At 41.8% G+C, this 16,282-nt stretch overlaps 1 protein-coding gene across 5 annotated transcripts in view; it reads left to right on the top strand.

The window, feature by feature from the left end:
- TULP4 (TUB like protein 4) overlaps window positions 1–16,282 on the top strand; it is a 232,007-nt gene that overhangs the window by 45,771 nt on the left and 169,954 nt on the right. Inside the window, exons 2-3 of one of the 5 annotated variants that reach the window (XM_059176654.1) lie at window positions 14,082–14,624; window positions 14,739–16,247. In XM_059176654.1, coding sequence (XP_059032637.1) covers window positions 15,996–16,247 — 252 coding nt within the window. In that variant the 5' untranslated portion in view covers window positions 14,082–14,624; window positions 14,739–15,995. Of the gene's footprint in view, window positions 1–930; window positions 1,002–8,336; window positions 8,355–14,081; window positions 16,248–16,282 lie in introns of those variants that run through there. The other 4 variants (XM_059176653.1, XM_059176651.1, XM_059176652.1 and 1 more) reach the window with 4 other exon arrangements.

The raw sequence follows: 16,282 nt of genomic DNA, 5'->3' as shown, positions 1-16,282 counted from the left end.
CTGGCTTTTTAGAATGAGTTAGGAAGTATTCTCTTTGATTCTGCCTTCTGATGAAAGAGATCACAGAAAACTGGTATAATTTCTTATTTAAATGTTTGGTAGAATTCACCAGTGAACCCACCTAGGCCTGGTGCTTTTGGTTTTATAATGTTCTTAATTACTGATTCCATTTCTTCTTTTTTTTTTTTAAATTTTATTTATTTATTTGACAGACAGAGATCACAAGTAGGCAGAGAGAAGGGGGAAGCAGGCTCCCCGCTGAGTGGAGAGCCCAATGTGGGGCTCAGTCCCAGGACCCTGGGATCCTGACCTGAGCTGAAGGCAGAGGCTTTAACCCACTGAGCCACTCAGGTGTCCCCTGATTCCATTTCTTTAATAGATATAGGACTAGTCAGATTGTCTGTTTCTTCTTGTTTAAGTTTTCACAGATTATGCCTTTCAAGGAATTAGTAGTGTATTTCGTCTGGATTTTCTAATTTGTGGATGTGGAGTTCTTGATTGTATTCCTTGATTATTCTTTTAATGTCCGTGGGATCTGTAGTGATGTCCCCTTTTTTACTTCTAATATTAGCAATTTGTGTCCTCTCCCTTTTTTAATTAGCCTGGCTAATTAAGGGCAGTCAATTTTTTTAAGGCACTCAAATTTTTAAGGATTTTATTTATTTATTTATTTATTGAGAGAGAGAGAGAGAGAGACCACCACACAGGGAGCCTGATATTGGGCTCGATCATAGGACCCTGGGATCGTGATGTGAGCTGAAGACAGATGCTTAACCGACTGAACCACCCAGGCAAACCAAGAATAAGAAAAATTAAAGTTTTTATTTTACCTTTACTTGTTGCTTCTTTGATTTTCTTTGTATGGGTTTGAGTTGCTGACCTATATCATTTTCTTTCTCTCTGAAGAACTTCTTTTAATATTTCTTATAGGTGTCTCTACTGTTGACAGATTTCCTCAATTTTGTTTGCCTGAGAAAGTCTTTGTCTTTCATTTTTGGCGGGTAAGTTCACAGGACACAGAATTCTAGGCTGGTGGGTCTTTCTCAAGTTTTTAAATATTTAACTTTCTTCTTGCTTGTGTGGTTTCTGAGGAGAAATTGGGTATAGTTTTGTCTTTCTTTCTCTATAGATGAAGTGTTTTTGCTGCCTCTGGTTTCCTTCAGGATTTTTTTCCTTTATATTTGATTTTATGTAGTTGAAAGTGATTCCTAGGTATGGCTTTGGGGGCATTTTCCTTGTGTGGTATTCTCTGAGCTTCCCGAATCTGTGCTTTGGTATCTGACATCAATTTGGTGTATAAACCTGGCATTACTGTTTCAGATGTTCCTCTCTTCCCTGCTCTCAGTCTTCTCTTTCTAGCATTCCTGTTATGTCACAACTTTCGTAGCTTTTCCACTGTTCTTGGCTATGGTGGTCCCCCCCCCCCCCCCCACCAGTCTTTTTTCTGTTTGCTTTTGAGTTTTGATGGTTTCTATTGAGAAATCCTCATGTAAAGAGATTCTTTCCTCTGCTGTGTCTAGTCTTCTGATAAGCCCATCAAAGGCGTTCTTCATTTCTGTTACAGTGTTTGTTTCTCCGTGGCTTTTTTGATTGCAGCATTTCTTTTTTTGTTTTGTATTTCTTTTCTTTTCTTTCCTTTTTTTTTTTTTTTTAAAGAATTTCCATGTCTTTGCTTATATTGCTTATCTGTTCTTATATGCTGTCTACTTTATCCTTTAGAGCCCTTACATGTGAATCGTTGTTGTTTTTACTTTCTCGTCTGATCATTCCGGCATCTCTGCCATTTCTGAGTCTGGTTATGATGCTTGCTCTGCCTCTTCAAATTTGTTTTCTGTTGCTGGATATGTCTTGTAACTTTTCCTTGAAAAGGGGATATAATGTACTCGTTAAAAGGAACTGTTGTAAATAGGTGGTGAGGTGTGAGGGGAGGAGAAGCATTCTACAGTCATATGACTGCATCTCAGTCTGTGTGTGGGGGTGTGTGAAAAGGTGTTATTTTTTTTAATTGTAAAAAATGCATACCATAAAATATACCATGTCAACCATGTCTAGAGTGTGTAGTTCAGTAGTGTTAAGTATATTCACGTTGTTGAGCAAGCAGTTTCCAGACTCGTTTCATCTTGTAAAACTGAAACTGTACCCATTAGACAACAGCCTCCCTTTCCTCCCTCCCCCAGCTCCTGGCAATCAGCATCCTACTTTCTGTTTCTGTGAATTTGACTATTCTAGGTACTTTATATAAATGGAATAATTTACTTGTCTTTTTGTGAATAACTTATTTTACTTAGCATGATGTCCTCAGGGTTCATCCATATTGTAGCCTGTGTCAGAATTTCCTAACCTTTTTAAGGCCAAGTAATATGCCTTTATATGTGTATACCACATTTTATTTATCCGTTCATCTGATGGACCCCTGGGATTGCGTCTGCCTTGTGGCTATTGTACGTAATGTTTCTGTGGACATGGGGGGTACAGAGGTACACTCCTTTGGGAGTGTATCTGGGTATATATACAGCTGGATACTCGTGTACCTAGTATATCTAGAAGTGGAGTTGCTGCATCTTACAGGACCTTGCTGAGGAGCTTCCGTACTGTTTTCCATAGCGGTTCTACCATTTTGCAGTCCTGCCAGCAGCAGTTTCTTTAGATCCTTGCCAACACTTTTTTTGTGTGTGTACTAACCATTCTAATTAGTGTGACGTGATGCCTCGTCATAGGTATGTGTGTGAATAGATGTCCTACTGACGTTCTTCAGAGTTTCTTCAAAATGCCGTTTTCTCTTCTGCCATGGGCTTTGGACGTCTATCCCATTTGCACAGAGTATCTCCTCTTGCCTCCTCCACCTCTTCTTCCAGGGTCTAGCATCCACTCTTCCTTTCGATCGAAGCCTTCAGAACACCATAACTCTTCCTTGTGGCATTTGTCATAGTTACACGATTTGTCATAATTACACGATTAATGCCTAATCTTCATCAGTGGACTGTAAGCTCCTTCAAGGTAGGACCATATCTGTATTTACTTAAAATTGTCTTTTCAGCACCCAACTTAATGTCTGATATATAACAACAACATCATTAATAATCGTTTGTACTGTGTAGCATTTACTGTGTGGTGGATACTATTTTTAAAAATATGTAAAGTATCTGGGGTGCCTCGGTGGCTTAGTTGTTTGAGCATCAGACTCTTGATTTTTGGCTCAGTCTGATCTCAGGGTCCTGGGACTGAGCTGTGCATCGGGCTCACACTCAGCAGGGAGTCTGCTTAAGGATGTCCTCTCTCCCTCTGCTGCTCCCCCTGCTCACATGCTCTCTCTCTCAAATAAATAAATCTTAAAAAAAATATGTAAAGTACCCTTTATAATGTGTAGTGCTATGCACTTTTTTATGGTAGGCTCCACGCCCAACATGGGGCTTGAACTCCTGACCCCGAGATTAAGAGTCACATGCTCTACTGCCTGAAGCCGGCCAGGCACCGCCATAGTTCTGTGCATTTTTGACAAATAGACAGTTGTGTAACCACCACCGCATCAAAAATATGGAACCGGTCCCTCACTCCCCAAGATTTCTCTGTGTTGCTTCCTCCCCTTTCCTTCTGAGTATTTTTCCTCCCTGTGTTATTGAGATATAATTGACATATAACATTGTGGAAGTTTAAGGTGTATTCACAATGATATGATACACTCCTGTCTTACAAAAAATGACCACCGCAGTGGGTTAGTTAATGCCTGCACCGCCTCACGTAACTACCATTTCTTTTTCATGGTGAGGACATTTAAGATTTACTTTCAACAGCTGTCAAATATCTAACATAATGCCGTTAACTATACTTTTTTTTTTTTTTTTAAAGATTTTATTTATTTATTTGATAGAGAGAGATCACAAGTCGACAGAGAGGCAGGCAGAGAGAGAGAGAGAGGAAGGGAAGCAAGCTCCCTGCTGAGCAGAGAGCCCGATGCGGGACTCGATCCCAGGACCCTGAGATCATGACCTGAGCCGAAGGCAGCGGCTTAACCCGCTTAGCCACCCAGGCGCCCCGCCATTAACTATACTTACCATGCTGTGTATCCCCAGAACTCTGGGTCTCCACCTTTTTGTGGGCCTTTTCCTTGGACAGGCTTCATATATTTTTCTGTTTCCCCCATCCCTCTTAGGTGGGACAGGAAGGCCAGCATGGGCTGCAGTTGGGTATTTTTCCCCCCTCTGGTCGGTTAGGTTCTGATAAAATCCTGATTGGTTATACCTTGGTTAAATTGTTCTTCCTGAAGACAGACTTTTTAAAAAAGAACAGAATGCTCTGGTATCTTTCAAAATGATTCCTTTTCCCCATCCCCAGCTGGAAGCACAGGGGTATTTTCCTCTGATACTTACTGTGAGGATCTAATGAGCTCCTGAAAGTAAAACAAGAGTCTAGGGGCCCGATGGCTGGATCCCCTGACGTTTTTCTTTCTCAAACTCGGCCACACTGAACCTCCAGCAGTCCATCCATTACAATCTGGGTTTGCTTACCCCGGGGCTGGTGTGCACAGGGGTTTTAGCACACTGGTTTCTGCTCTCATCGGTGTAGTTCTTTGTAAGAGCCTTTTGGACTTCCCAGTTTTAGATGCAGTGGGTGACTTACTTTTCTTACAGATCTGAGAAGAGTTGATTTTTCTGTTTGTTTAGCTTTTTACTTCTTATTAGGACAGAGTGATGATTTCTGAGCTTCTTTTATGGAAGACTGGAACCCAGAAATCCAAACCTAAATTCTAAACTTAAATTATTTTAAATTCTGTTTATGTTCATTTCACTTTCTGAAATCCAGTGGATCTAAATTTGTTGTTTCTACTGACAGCTTGTGATGCCGCCTTTTCTTTGTATGTTTGGTAATTTTTGATTGGTAACTGATTTTTGGTTCAGCCTCATCTGTGGGAATCATTAGGTCCTAAATTGGGAATATTTTCACAAGGACAAGATTTGCATTTGCTCCAGTCCAGAACCATGGGGTGCTAGGAATCTGAGATAGTTTTCGCTACCTCTGTGGCCCCTGCAGGATATGTATGATTCAGTTTCTCCACTGTGAGGTTGGACCAAATTTTGGATATCTGATAGGGTGACCAACTGTCTGGTTGGGATTGCCTGGAATATGGGACTTCCAGGGTAAAACTGGGACAGTTCTGGGCAAACCGGGATGATGAGGCATTCTAATTCTGATTCCAGGGTTTATATCTGCATTTTTCCAGATAATTCTGGACATATATGCATCTTACATGTGCATTTGCCAGATAACCCTGGCTTTCTCTTATGTTTGTGTGTATGTGGCTTCCCTGGAGATTTCTCATACTTCCCTACAAGTCCAGCAAAAAATTATGTCTGTTATAATTTACCCAAGATCTAGTGATATAGTAGTGGGCAAGCTCTTCAGAGCATCCTGGAAGTATAACCTGTAATTTTACTTTTTACATAAGTTATTGAGAACGTGTTTCCATGTTACTCCATAGTCTTCTACAGTATAATTATTAGGGGTTGCATAGGATTGCGTTTTATGTCTGTACCAACACTTACTGAATCAATATTATGAAAAATGCTGTAGTGAAAATCCTTACAGCTAAATCTTTGCACAGTTCAACATTATTTCCTTATGATAAATTTCCAGAAGTAGAATTGCTGAATCGAAAGGTATGCAGCATTTTAAATCTTTTGAATCATATTGCCAAATTGGTTTCCCATTTCTTTACACCTTGTATGACACTGGGAATTATCATATCTTTTAGTCTTTATCACTTTGAGAAATAATAAAATGCTCTCCTTTGTTAAATAAGGGACATGATCTTAGATACTAGTGAGCCCAATGTACGGTACCACCGTATTTCGACAGCCAGGTTTCAGGTACACATTCGTTTTTAGAAATGTCTCACCCCCACTCTCACTGGAACTGTTAGTCAAGAGGTTTGTCTTACAGCCTTCTTATCCTTCTTTATCTATATATAGATAGATGTTCATATTCTTAGTACTAGCTGGTGAAATCAGGCATAGAAAATAAATAGGGAGTAGCTTTCACTGGAAATGTACCTCTTTGCTGTACTCTGAACACAGCAGTGGGCCCCCAGCTTCCTCCCTTACTCACATGTACTTTGGTGCCTGTCTGCCGTAGGCTTTCAGAAGACCCAGATTCCGAGTGGCTGGTGCAGAGAACCAGGGTCTGTACAGAGAACTTCATCAGTTAGCATTTACTTCCCTTTTTCTTAGAAAACTGAGGCTCTGTAGCATATGAAGTACCTTATTGAACATTTACTTGAATGCAGTGCTGGTGGGTACTGGATAAAAGTTGGAGTGTAGGAGTTTGTTTTTTAGTAGATCTGATGACTGACACAGAAAGATAGCTCTACCACAGGCAGAAAAGAGCCTTGCCATGCGAGTCTGCATAGCGCTTTGGTGTCTGCACTACATGTGCAGGAGATGGTGTCGTTCAGAGCGAGACTGAAGCCCTTTGAGGAATGCGTCTCTGAAATTGACGGCGCAAGTCAATGGGAAAATGATTGGATATGAACATGCTTGTAGTAAGCACGCATCTTTTGCATAAGCCTGGGCATAATCACGCACACACAGCTTCATTATCTCACTAGCACGCTTTAAGAATTCTGGGCTGGTGAATGAGAACACAGTAAATGCATTAGATCATGACTGAACTCCGCTATCCTTGCAGGGGTGTTGTGTTTTCACGTGTATGGTTGTTCGTCTGTAGGTAGCTGAAGGACAAGTCCCTACTCGGAGTACCCCTGCCTTAAAAGGCAGTCTTGCATGGCAAATTTGAGCTAGCCTCTAGGCAGCTATTGAAACTAATTAGGAACCAGTTAGAACTGCTTTGGGCTAGGTGGGTATTTGTGGGTTGTGGAAAATTCCCCAGGGAACAGAGTGACTGTAATTAGAGGCAGGTTGTTGTAGTTACTTTAGTTAAGAAGAAATGTAGAGTTCAGGGTCTGTTGCCAGCTGTGGAAGGGGGCAGTCAGGGGAGGCCTGGGCATGGGGAGAGCTGCCTGGCCGAAGAGCTGAGTCCCACACAGTAGATGAGGGACAGCAAAAAGGGGGAAATTGGGGTGGGTTTATTCCCATCACCAGGTCGGATAATACTCATTTTCCTTTCCTTTGCTTCACTCCACCTCCAGACAACTTGAGGGTGTTTGGAACATTTTTATTCAAAAGTTTCTATGGTGGTTTTTTTTTTCTCTCTCTGCTTTGTATTCATTTAACATCTGTATATTTTTTTCCTGAAATTGACTGTTTGCTTCTCATCTCAGTCTTCTGCTTAACCATTCTATTAAATTTTTATTCTTTAGAAAGAAAAGAGCTTTATTCTAAAATTCCATCTCCATTCATTACTCTTTACATGCATTTTCTTTGTGGATGCCTCCTTAGTTTTGTGTCTTTGGAACTTTATTGGGATTTTCTAGATTAGGAGAGTACTTGTTAAGGTTGGATATAATAATTTTTAAAATTCTTACTAGTTGATTTAAGTTTTCTAAAAATCCCAAAGGATTGGGGCATAATTTAGTTTCATAGTTTATTAAACCTGTTTATTTTGAGATATCATACATGTTGAATATGTTTGACATATAGGTAGTAAAGTATAGTCAGAGAGTTAGCACCCTGTAATCACCACCCAGATGAAAACATGGGGTATTGCCAGTACCCCGGCAACACCGCGTGTGTGTGCCCCTTCCCATTCATAGTCTGCAGCCCAAGGTCACCACTGTGCTGCTTTGTGTTATCTTTTCCTTGCCTTTAAAATTCTAGTTTTATTATCTTTGTCTGCAGTCTTTTTTTTTTTTTAATTTATTTTAAGTATAATTTTTTATTTTTTATAAACATATATTTTTATCCCCAGGGGTACAGGTCTGTGAATCACCAGGTTTACACACTTCACAGCACTCACCAAAGCACATACCCTCCCCAATGTCCATAACCCCACTCTCTTCTCCCAAATCCCCTCCCCCCAGCAACCCTCAATTTGTTTTGTGAGATTAAGAGTCACTTATGGTTTGTCTCCCTCCCAATCCCATCTTCTTTCATTTATTCTTCTCGTACCCACTTAAGCCCCCATGTTGCATCACCACTTCCTCATATCAGGGAGATCGTATGATAGTTGTCCTTCTCCGCTTGTCTTTGTCTGCAGTCTTAACTGGTAAAATTAGTTTGGCCTATTTTGAACTTTATGGATTCCTATTGTAGGTATTTTTTCATGGGATCCCTTTGCTCAACATTATTTTTGTGAAATTCTGTAAAATCTGTAAAATTCTGTAAAATCATATTCTGTATTGTGTTCATTACAGTGCTGTATACAATTCTGCTGTTTGAATCTGAGGCACTCGCTCCATTCAGGTTGGTGTCATTGTTTTGGCTCTTGCACAGGATGCCACACCTCCAGCAGGGAGTCCCAGGGAGCCCAGCCCTGTGTCTGGTGCACACATTCCAGAGTGGGCTACCTGGTCGCGGGGTACTCATATCTGTGGTGGTCCTAGCTACTATCCCAAAGTGGTTGCATTCTTACAACTTTCAGTGAATGTATTTCTATTAATCGTGGAAATGAAAAAAATCTTTCCTAATTTATTTTATCTCTGATCTCTAATATTAATTCAAGTGATTAAAAATAAACCAAAGATGTATTTTTCTCCCCACGTCTCCCACTAGTGAATTTTATGCATGTTGGTGGAAAGTAGGAATCAGAACAAAATATAGTGAAATAATTCTAATTAGAAAATAAAGTATCTAATTACAGACAAGGGAGGCAGAGAATGCAGCACAGGGGCCTTTTGCCTACTACTTAGTTAAGATTTGTTGGTTGGTTAATCTGGGAGTGTCTAGTTCTGCAAGGTTTCCTCTTCTGAACAGTGTACCATCCTGTCCCTACATTGTACTTTTCCGAATCTGGGGCTCCTGATTTGCCATCAAGAACTGGGTGGTATGGAGAGTCAGATTGGGAAACATCTTAAAAGTTTACTGACTCTTTCACCCCTGTCAGGTTATGAAGTCAGTCAGACCCACCTACTATGTAAGACCGTAATCTCCAAAAAGCAGGGCTTGCTTTTTCAGTGGTTTATAAGAATAGTCTGAAAATAAGCTCTAATTACCAAAAACAGGCCTGGGCCTGTATTATAGTGTTTAGGGTAAAAAATACCATAATGTCAGATTTATGAGTATTTACTTTCAGTCCATTATTGAAATACTTTTTTTAGGTATAATTGCTTTTCTTAATTTACTCGATTTTAAAATTAAGGTGAGGGACGCCTGGGTGGCTCAGTTGGTTGAGCAACTGCCTTCGGTACAGGTCATGATCCTGGAGTCCCGGGATTGAGTCCCACATCGGGCTCCCTGCTTAGCAGGGAGTCTGCTTCTTCTGCTGACCTCTCTACTCTCATGCTCTCTCTCTCTCAAATAAATAAATAAAATCTTAAAAAAAAAATTAAGGTGAAATATACATAACAAAACTTACCATTTTAATCACTTTTAGAATAGGCAACCCAATGGCCTTAAGAATATTCACATTATTTTGCAGCCATTGCCACTGCCCATCTCCAAAAATGTTTTCATCATCCCAGACTGGAATGCTGTCCCCATGAAATAACAGCTCCCTAGGCCGCTCACCCCCAGCCCCTGGCAGCTACCATTCTACTTTCAGTCTCTGAATTTAACTCTTCCAGGTGCTTCATAAAAGTGAGCTTACAAGATTTGTGATTATGTGACTGCCTTGTGATTTCATTGAGCAGAATGTCTTTACGGTTCATCCCTGTTGTAGCACGTGTCCAACAGAATGTTTTTTCTTCTTCTTGGGTTTTGTTTTGTTTGTTCATTTTGTTTTGTTTTTTAAGAGAGCATGTGCACATGTGAGGGGTGGGGAGGGGCAAAAGGAGAGAATCTTGTGAGGGCCTCAGTCCAGGACGCTGATCATGACCTGAGCTGAAACCGAGAGTCGGACGCTTAACCGACAGCGGCACCCAGGTGCCTGTAGGTTCTTTGTTCTGAAGGCTGAGTCAGAGTCCCCTGTATGTGTAGACCACATTTCACTTACACTTTCCATCTGGCTGTCGACACTGGGGTGGCCTCCACCTTTGGCCCGTTGTGAATAATGCTGCCATGAACGTGGGTATAAAATACTGTTGAAGTCCCTGCTTTCAGGTGTATAGTTGCTTTTTAACTTTTCTATACCAGAACCCTTTTACTTAGGAGTGTTGCGCTGATAGTGAACTGCTCTCCGAAGCCGATCAGTTATATCTTCAGTTTCTCATCCTCCTGAGTACACGGAGCTGAAGGAAGGGAAGTGTGCCGTGTCACTGATTGCTGTCCATGGTCACGCTAGAATAGGGGCCAGCCTTTCAGTGCCCGGGATACTGGTATTTTGTTGCTGACTTCTGTATCCATTATTCATCTGAGTCATCATAAAGTACTATGTCATTTTTTCTTTTTCTTTTTAAAATTTTTAAATTTTTTATTTAAAGATTTTTATTTATTTATTTAGCAGACAGAGATCACAAGTAGGCAGAGAGAGAGGAAGGGAAGCAGGCTCCCTGCTGAACAGAGAGCCCGATGTGGGGCTCGATCCCAGGACCCTGGGACCATGACGTGAGCCGATGGCAGAGGCCTTAACCCACTGAGCCACCCAGGCGCCCATATGTCATTTTTTCTTAATATACCTGCCTTACTTGTTTAGCCTATATAGTGCTTTATAATTTTAAAAGTTGGGTTATAAACCATAGCCACATATAAAAAATGAAACACTTTTGTCTATGCTTTTACTATAGGAATTTATCCTACATACTTTAGTATAATAGTTATTGAAGGCTTACATTTTGGAGAGTTAGCATATATCAGTGGTTTTCAAATTTTTTGGTCTCAGGGACCCTTCATAGTCCTAAAACTGTAGAAGACCCACAGGGCTTTGGCTGATGTGCATGTTAGCTGTTGATATTTACTGTACTAGGAATAAAACAGAAATTTTTAACAGTTATTGATTCAGTTAAAAATAATAAGCCCACTAAACCTTTTAAATATGTTTCCTATGGGGAAAAAAAACACATTTTCTCACTAAAAACATTAAAACCAAGAAGATTGGCATTATTTTACATCTTTACAAAATAACTTTAACATCTGACTTAGTAAAAGATAGCCGGCCCCTTGGATCTGCTTCCACAGGCTGTGGCAGCATGCTGTTTGTGCTAAAATATATGAAGAAAATCTGATCACACAGATATGTAGTTGGAAAAGGAAGAAGTATTCTAATAATCTTTTCAGATAATCATGGATTTTTTATACTATATTAAAACTTAACAAGTGACATTTTCTTAAAGGTTAGTAGCAATAGGGAATTTTAAATGTTATTGGTGAGTTTTTCATACTTGGTTAGATCAAAATTTTTTTGTCTTTCTTGCACCTCAGTGGCCCTTTTACTCAAGTGTAACTTGTAGCCTTATGGATTGGTCACTTGGAAAATATTGGTCCACCAAGTTATGTGTATCTTCCAGATACACACTATGAGATATGACATGTAATATAAAAAAATGCACATTTGTTAATGTTTACCTTCAGTTGCATGCAGAATATCTTTAAATCTTAGGGAGCTGTCAAGCTCATGGTGATAGACACTGGTTTTCCCAAAGTTCTGGTTTTAACTTGAGCACTCAACTTTTGTTAATAGGTAGCAAATCCTGTCAGTTTTTTCCTTAAAAGGACATGCTCCCTTTGTTCATGTTCGAGAAAATGTCTGCCGAAGACCCAAGCCTGGATTACCCTAATTTGTCATTCATTCTTCTCAGTAAACATGGAACAAACCTCAGCTCAGCTTGTAATTTGCACGACAGCACAGGTGCTTCTCCCGGGTCACCCTTGCACTTCACGAGTGAGCAGGGATGCGTCCTGTGTGCTGGGTGGTTTGAAACACAGACTATTAACCAACCATGTGCTAATGGTTGAGACTTAATAAAATTAATAATATGTACTGCATCAATAATATTCTTTTTTAAAAAAGATTTATTTTCTCTTTCTTTAAAAAAAAAAGGATTTATTTATTTATTTTAGAGAGAGAGAAAGCACAAGAGGGAGGGGTAGAGGGAGTGAGGGAGAGACTCTCAAGCAGACTCCCGGTTGAGCACAGAGCCCTGCTTGGGGCTTGATCGCAGGACCCTGAAATCGTGACCTGAGCCAAAATCAAGATTTGGTCACTTAACTGACTTAACCACCCAAGTGCTCCTGCATCAAGAATATTGTGAAGTGAAACTGACATTTTTACAAAACCCCGTGAGTACTGGTACCTTTTGGTACCAGTGCCTTCCCTGGCACTAACGAGCTGAGTCTGACCCACTGTTGCTTTCGCACCATTGATACAACTGTCAGTACAATGAAGAAGGCAAATAATGTCTTAGTGTTATTATGAAAATATTTTTGACATTATGGATCCCCTGGGAGGATTTCAGCGGAATGGACAGTTTACCCTGTCATACATAATGTGGATGCTTTAATAATCATGGATTCTCCTATTAAATAGTTTAAAACCTGTGTGTATATAGCTGGGTCTTGAGAAGTTGTGTCTGCTTTTCCCATGTGTGACTGCCCCAAGTCAGAATAGGGACTAAGGCTATGTTATACAGTGGTATCAGCATTTGAGAAAGAAGAACGTGGTGTGACTTTGAATTTTATAGCATTTGTTTTTACTCCCCCTCCCACAGGTACAAGTGCTTCCTTGAGAGAATTCCTGAGAGAATTTAGTGGTTTTGATTTATAGGCTCATACAAAACATATATACCATGACTCATCTGAGTTAGAGTATCTCAGGGAAACTACATGTAGCTGCTGCCTTGCTCCTGCCCGCCTCCTGTAAACTTGGACTTGAATACCTACTTTACACTGAATTCTACGCCAGCAATGAGAAAGACAGGTTCCCCGCCCCTAGGAGCCTAGAGAAGAGTGTTCGAATGCAGGGATTGAGTGCTATTATGGAAGGTAGTCCCAGGTGCTCTGCGAGGCTTTGCCGAGCAGTTGTTATTGCAGGCGGCTCTTAAAGGAAGTGTGTGGGGGCTTGGCAGGGAGTGGAGACATGAAAGAGAGGAACGACACAGTACTTTCCAGGGCAGGGAATGTCCAGATGCAACAGTGTGACACAGGCAGGGCTGGACCCAGAGGCTGTGGCCAGAGAAGAGGAGAAGGGTCTTGCTGGGGTTTGATCCCATAGACTGGAGGTTCTCAAAACCTGGTCCCCAGACCAGTAGCATCAACATCTCCATGGAACTGGTCAGAAATGCATAGACTTTCAGTGGCGGGTGTTTTTGGTGGAGCGAGACTGTTTAACTGTCCTCTAGGGGACTTCCTGGGCCAGGGGAGAACAGTGTAGGTTCTTCAAGTAGCCTTGAAACTTAAAAAGGTCACCCTGAGGGCCCTCTGGAAGGTGGGATAGTGTGGGATGGTGTGGCATTGTCCAGTGTTTTTGTGGGTGGGATGCAGGCCTGGACTGATGGCAGTAGGAAGGAAGAGAGAGCGAGGATTTGCTGGAGGTAGATTCTCCAGGACTTTATCACTAGTAGACAGCTTATAAGCTATGAAAATAGCTCTTCTTTGCTCTGATGTGCCAGCACTCAGGGATGGAGGCGTTCTTAAAGGCCCTTGCTTCTTGTGTCTTCAGGCAACAGCTTTTACCTATAATGAAAAAGCCAGTCAGGTAACTTGCCTGAGCCTCTTGAGTCTCCTTTTCGAGGTTGCCCACTTAATTAGGATGATGGCCTCCAGAGGGACAGAGTTGACACATGCGGGACGAGTCTTAGAAAGGATGGCACGGTCTGGGAGAGTGGGGGGGATGATTTTATTCAGATATGTCCCACTGCTGGCAGATTGAATAAGTGCTACATGGCATTCAGACTCCCTTTGTTGTCCATTGGCTCTGAGTGGGCTAGGTGCACCACTTTCCTATTTGAATTTGAGCAATCAGTAGCTCTGTTTGGTGAGTGTGTGTGTCTGAGTGTAAAGATGGGGTCCCCCAGTTTCAGTTACAGCAGTTATTCAGTTAGAACCTTTCTTCATCAGGGTGTTGAAGTTCTTTTTTTTATATCGTATTTTGTTTTACAGATTCGTGAGGCTCCAGGGCCTTCAAGCTGTGATTACTCAGATGGTTCCTGAAATGACTGGGAAGGCGGACGCTTTGGTGCCCATCGAAGAGCATATGTCTGTGTATATCTGAAACCTTCTTTGTACACACACACACTTACACCAGAAGACAGGCTCATTCTTGTGCACACTTGAAGAGTTTTACAACTGATGAAAATTAATTTAAGAATCAGATGGATCAACTTGACACTACTGGGCCCAGGAGCCCGGGGAGAAAAATATGTTACTGATGGTCAGTTTTCCACATGGTCTTCACGGGTAAAGAAAGTTTGCAAAAAGAAGAAAAAAAAACTTTCACGGTTCAAGCCTCAAAAATACCTCTGCAGCTTAAAGAAGGAACTAAGTGAGAAGGTGGCTGGGGGAGAAGTGTGGTGTCGAGCGGCGCAGGCAGCGTCATGCAGTGGGCTTTGCACTTTATTTTCCAGTGTTTTTGGTAATTTGGACAGACTTCAAAACTCTGGACTGAGAAGTAATTCTGGCTGTGTGTGACTTCAGGAAAGCAAGGTCAGGTATGATGGGACAAATCTGAACGATGAACTGGTTCCTTTGCCTTTTTCAGTTAACTGTGTTCTCGAAGTTTTAATTTATTATTTTCCTTTTCCATTCCCGTATCTATAGGATAATATTTTAAAGTAGCAACTGAAACCAGTATTTACAAAGTAAGTATCCAGGAACATCCAAGCAAAGCTTCTTTTCCTTGGACTGCACCCGTGGCATTTGCACGCATCTCTGAATGTGAGCCAGAGAGCGCCCGTCAGCGGGACAGGCTGACTCTCTAGGGATCGAGTGCGGGAGACCTTGACTCTTGTCTGCGCTTTCTCTACTTGATGGACTTAATTCTGAGATGAGTCTTTTTTTTCAAGCTGGAGAAATAGATGATCTTTAGGAGCGGAAAGGGGAGAAGCCAGAAGGGGAGGGAGGAAGGAGACGGGGTAAAGAGACAGAATCCTGTAGTGACTCTCGGTTTTGTCAACCAGAAGATTTAGGATTCACCCAAAGCGAACACTCAAGAGCTTTAGAACCTTCTGGCTCCGAGTGAAGTGGTTTTCTCTCTCCACCTTTATGGCACCGAGGAGCGCATCGGTCTGTGGCGGGCCGGTCAGATGGAGCCCAGCTCTCTGCGAGGACACAGCAACCTGCCTGCCGGGAAGCCAGGCTGGGCCCTGAGGGGGGACGTTTCTGGTTCAGGACAGTGGGGAGAGTCTTTTTTCCTTCCTGAACTTGGACTGCTGTCTGCACAAACTCTGATCTGTTTTGCACGGTTTGTGTGCCTTTTTTCCCCTTTATGCAATCTTTTTCAGCTTCAGCAACAGAAATTGGTCTAGTCGAGAAAACGTGCTAGAGGGTGGCTTCAGAAGGAAGATGATCCCATGTGTTCTGTCTCTGCATCTGAACTTTTGAAGAGAAAATTCCAGCTCGAGGGATTCTTTAAAGCCTTAAGTTACTTGAAATCTATGTATTTGCAACCCTTTGTCTCTGGAATCATATTACACTAAACTGGAATCTCAGGCTGAATGAGAATAACCAAGTTGAGTGAAAAGAAGAAAACCCCGTTTCTTGATCAGCACGTGGTAATGTGGCTCTTCCTCTAAGGACTTGAAAATAAAAATGGACACGTGTTGTTTTTAAGCATTACCTTTTCCTAGCAGACTGCCATCATCTTTTCTAGAGGGATTTTTTCACTATGCATTTGGGTGGATCTTTATAAAATACCTTGTAATTAGATCCAGGTCGGTCTTCATTAAAAGGGGTCGGGGAAAACAGCGCAAGCCAACCACAAAATCACATCAGTCAGTTGATCCATGAAAAGAATTAGTTTGAGTTTTTTGGCATTCAGCATTACTTTTTAAATAAAACGGTTCACTGAGAAAAAGTATGTATGCAGCAGTGGAACATGGGCCTGTCCTTTGCAGTGACTCCAACATCCTCTGCCTATCCTGGAAGGGGCGTGTTCCCAAGAGTGAGAAGGAGAAGCCGGTGTGCCGGAGGCGCTACTATGAGGAGGGCTGGCTGGCCACAGGTAACGGCCGTGGCGTCGTCGGGGTGACCTTCACCTCGAGCCATTGCCGCCGGGACAGAAACACGCCGCAGAGAATAAACTTCAACCTGCGGGGCCACAACAGCGAGGTGAGCTGGGGCTCGTTGCACTTTCTGTCTCATTG

Source organism: Mustela lutreola, chromosome 6 (assembly GCF_030435805.1).
Source record: "Mustela lutreola isolate mMusLut2 chromosome 6, mMusLut2.pri, whole genome shotgun sequence".
In the NCBI taxonomy this organism is placed as follows: domain Eukaryota; kingdom Metazoa; phylum Chordata; class Mammalia; order Carnivora; family Mustelidae; genus Mustela; species Mustela lutreola.
The sequence above is the reverse complement of the archived record's forward strand: the minus strand, read 5'-3'. Positions and strand labels throughout refer to the sequence as shown.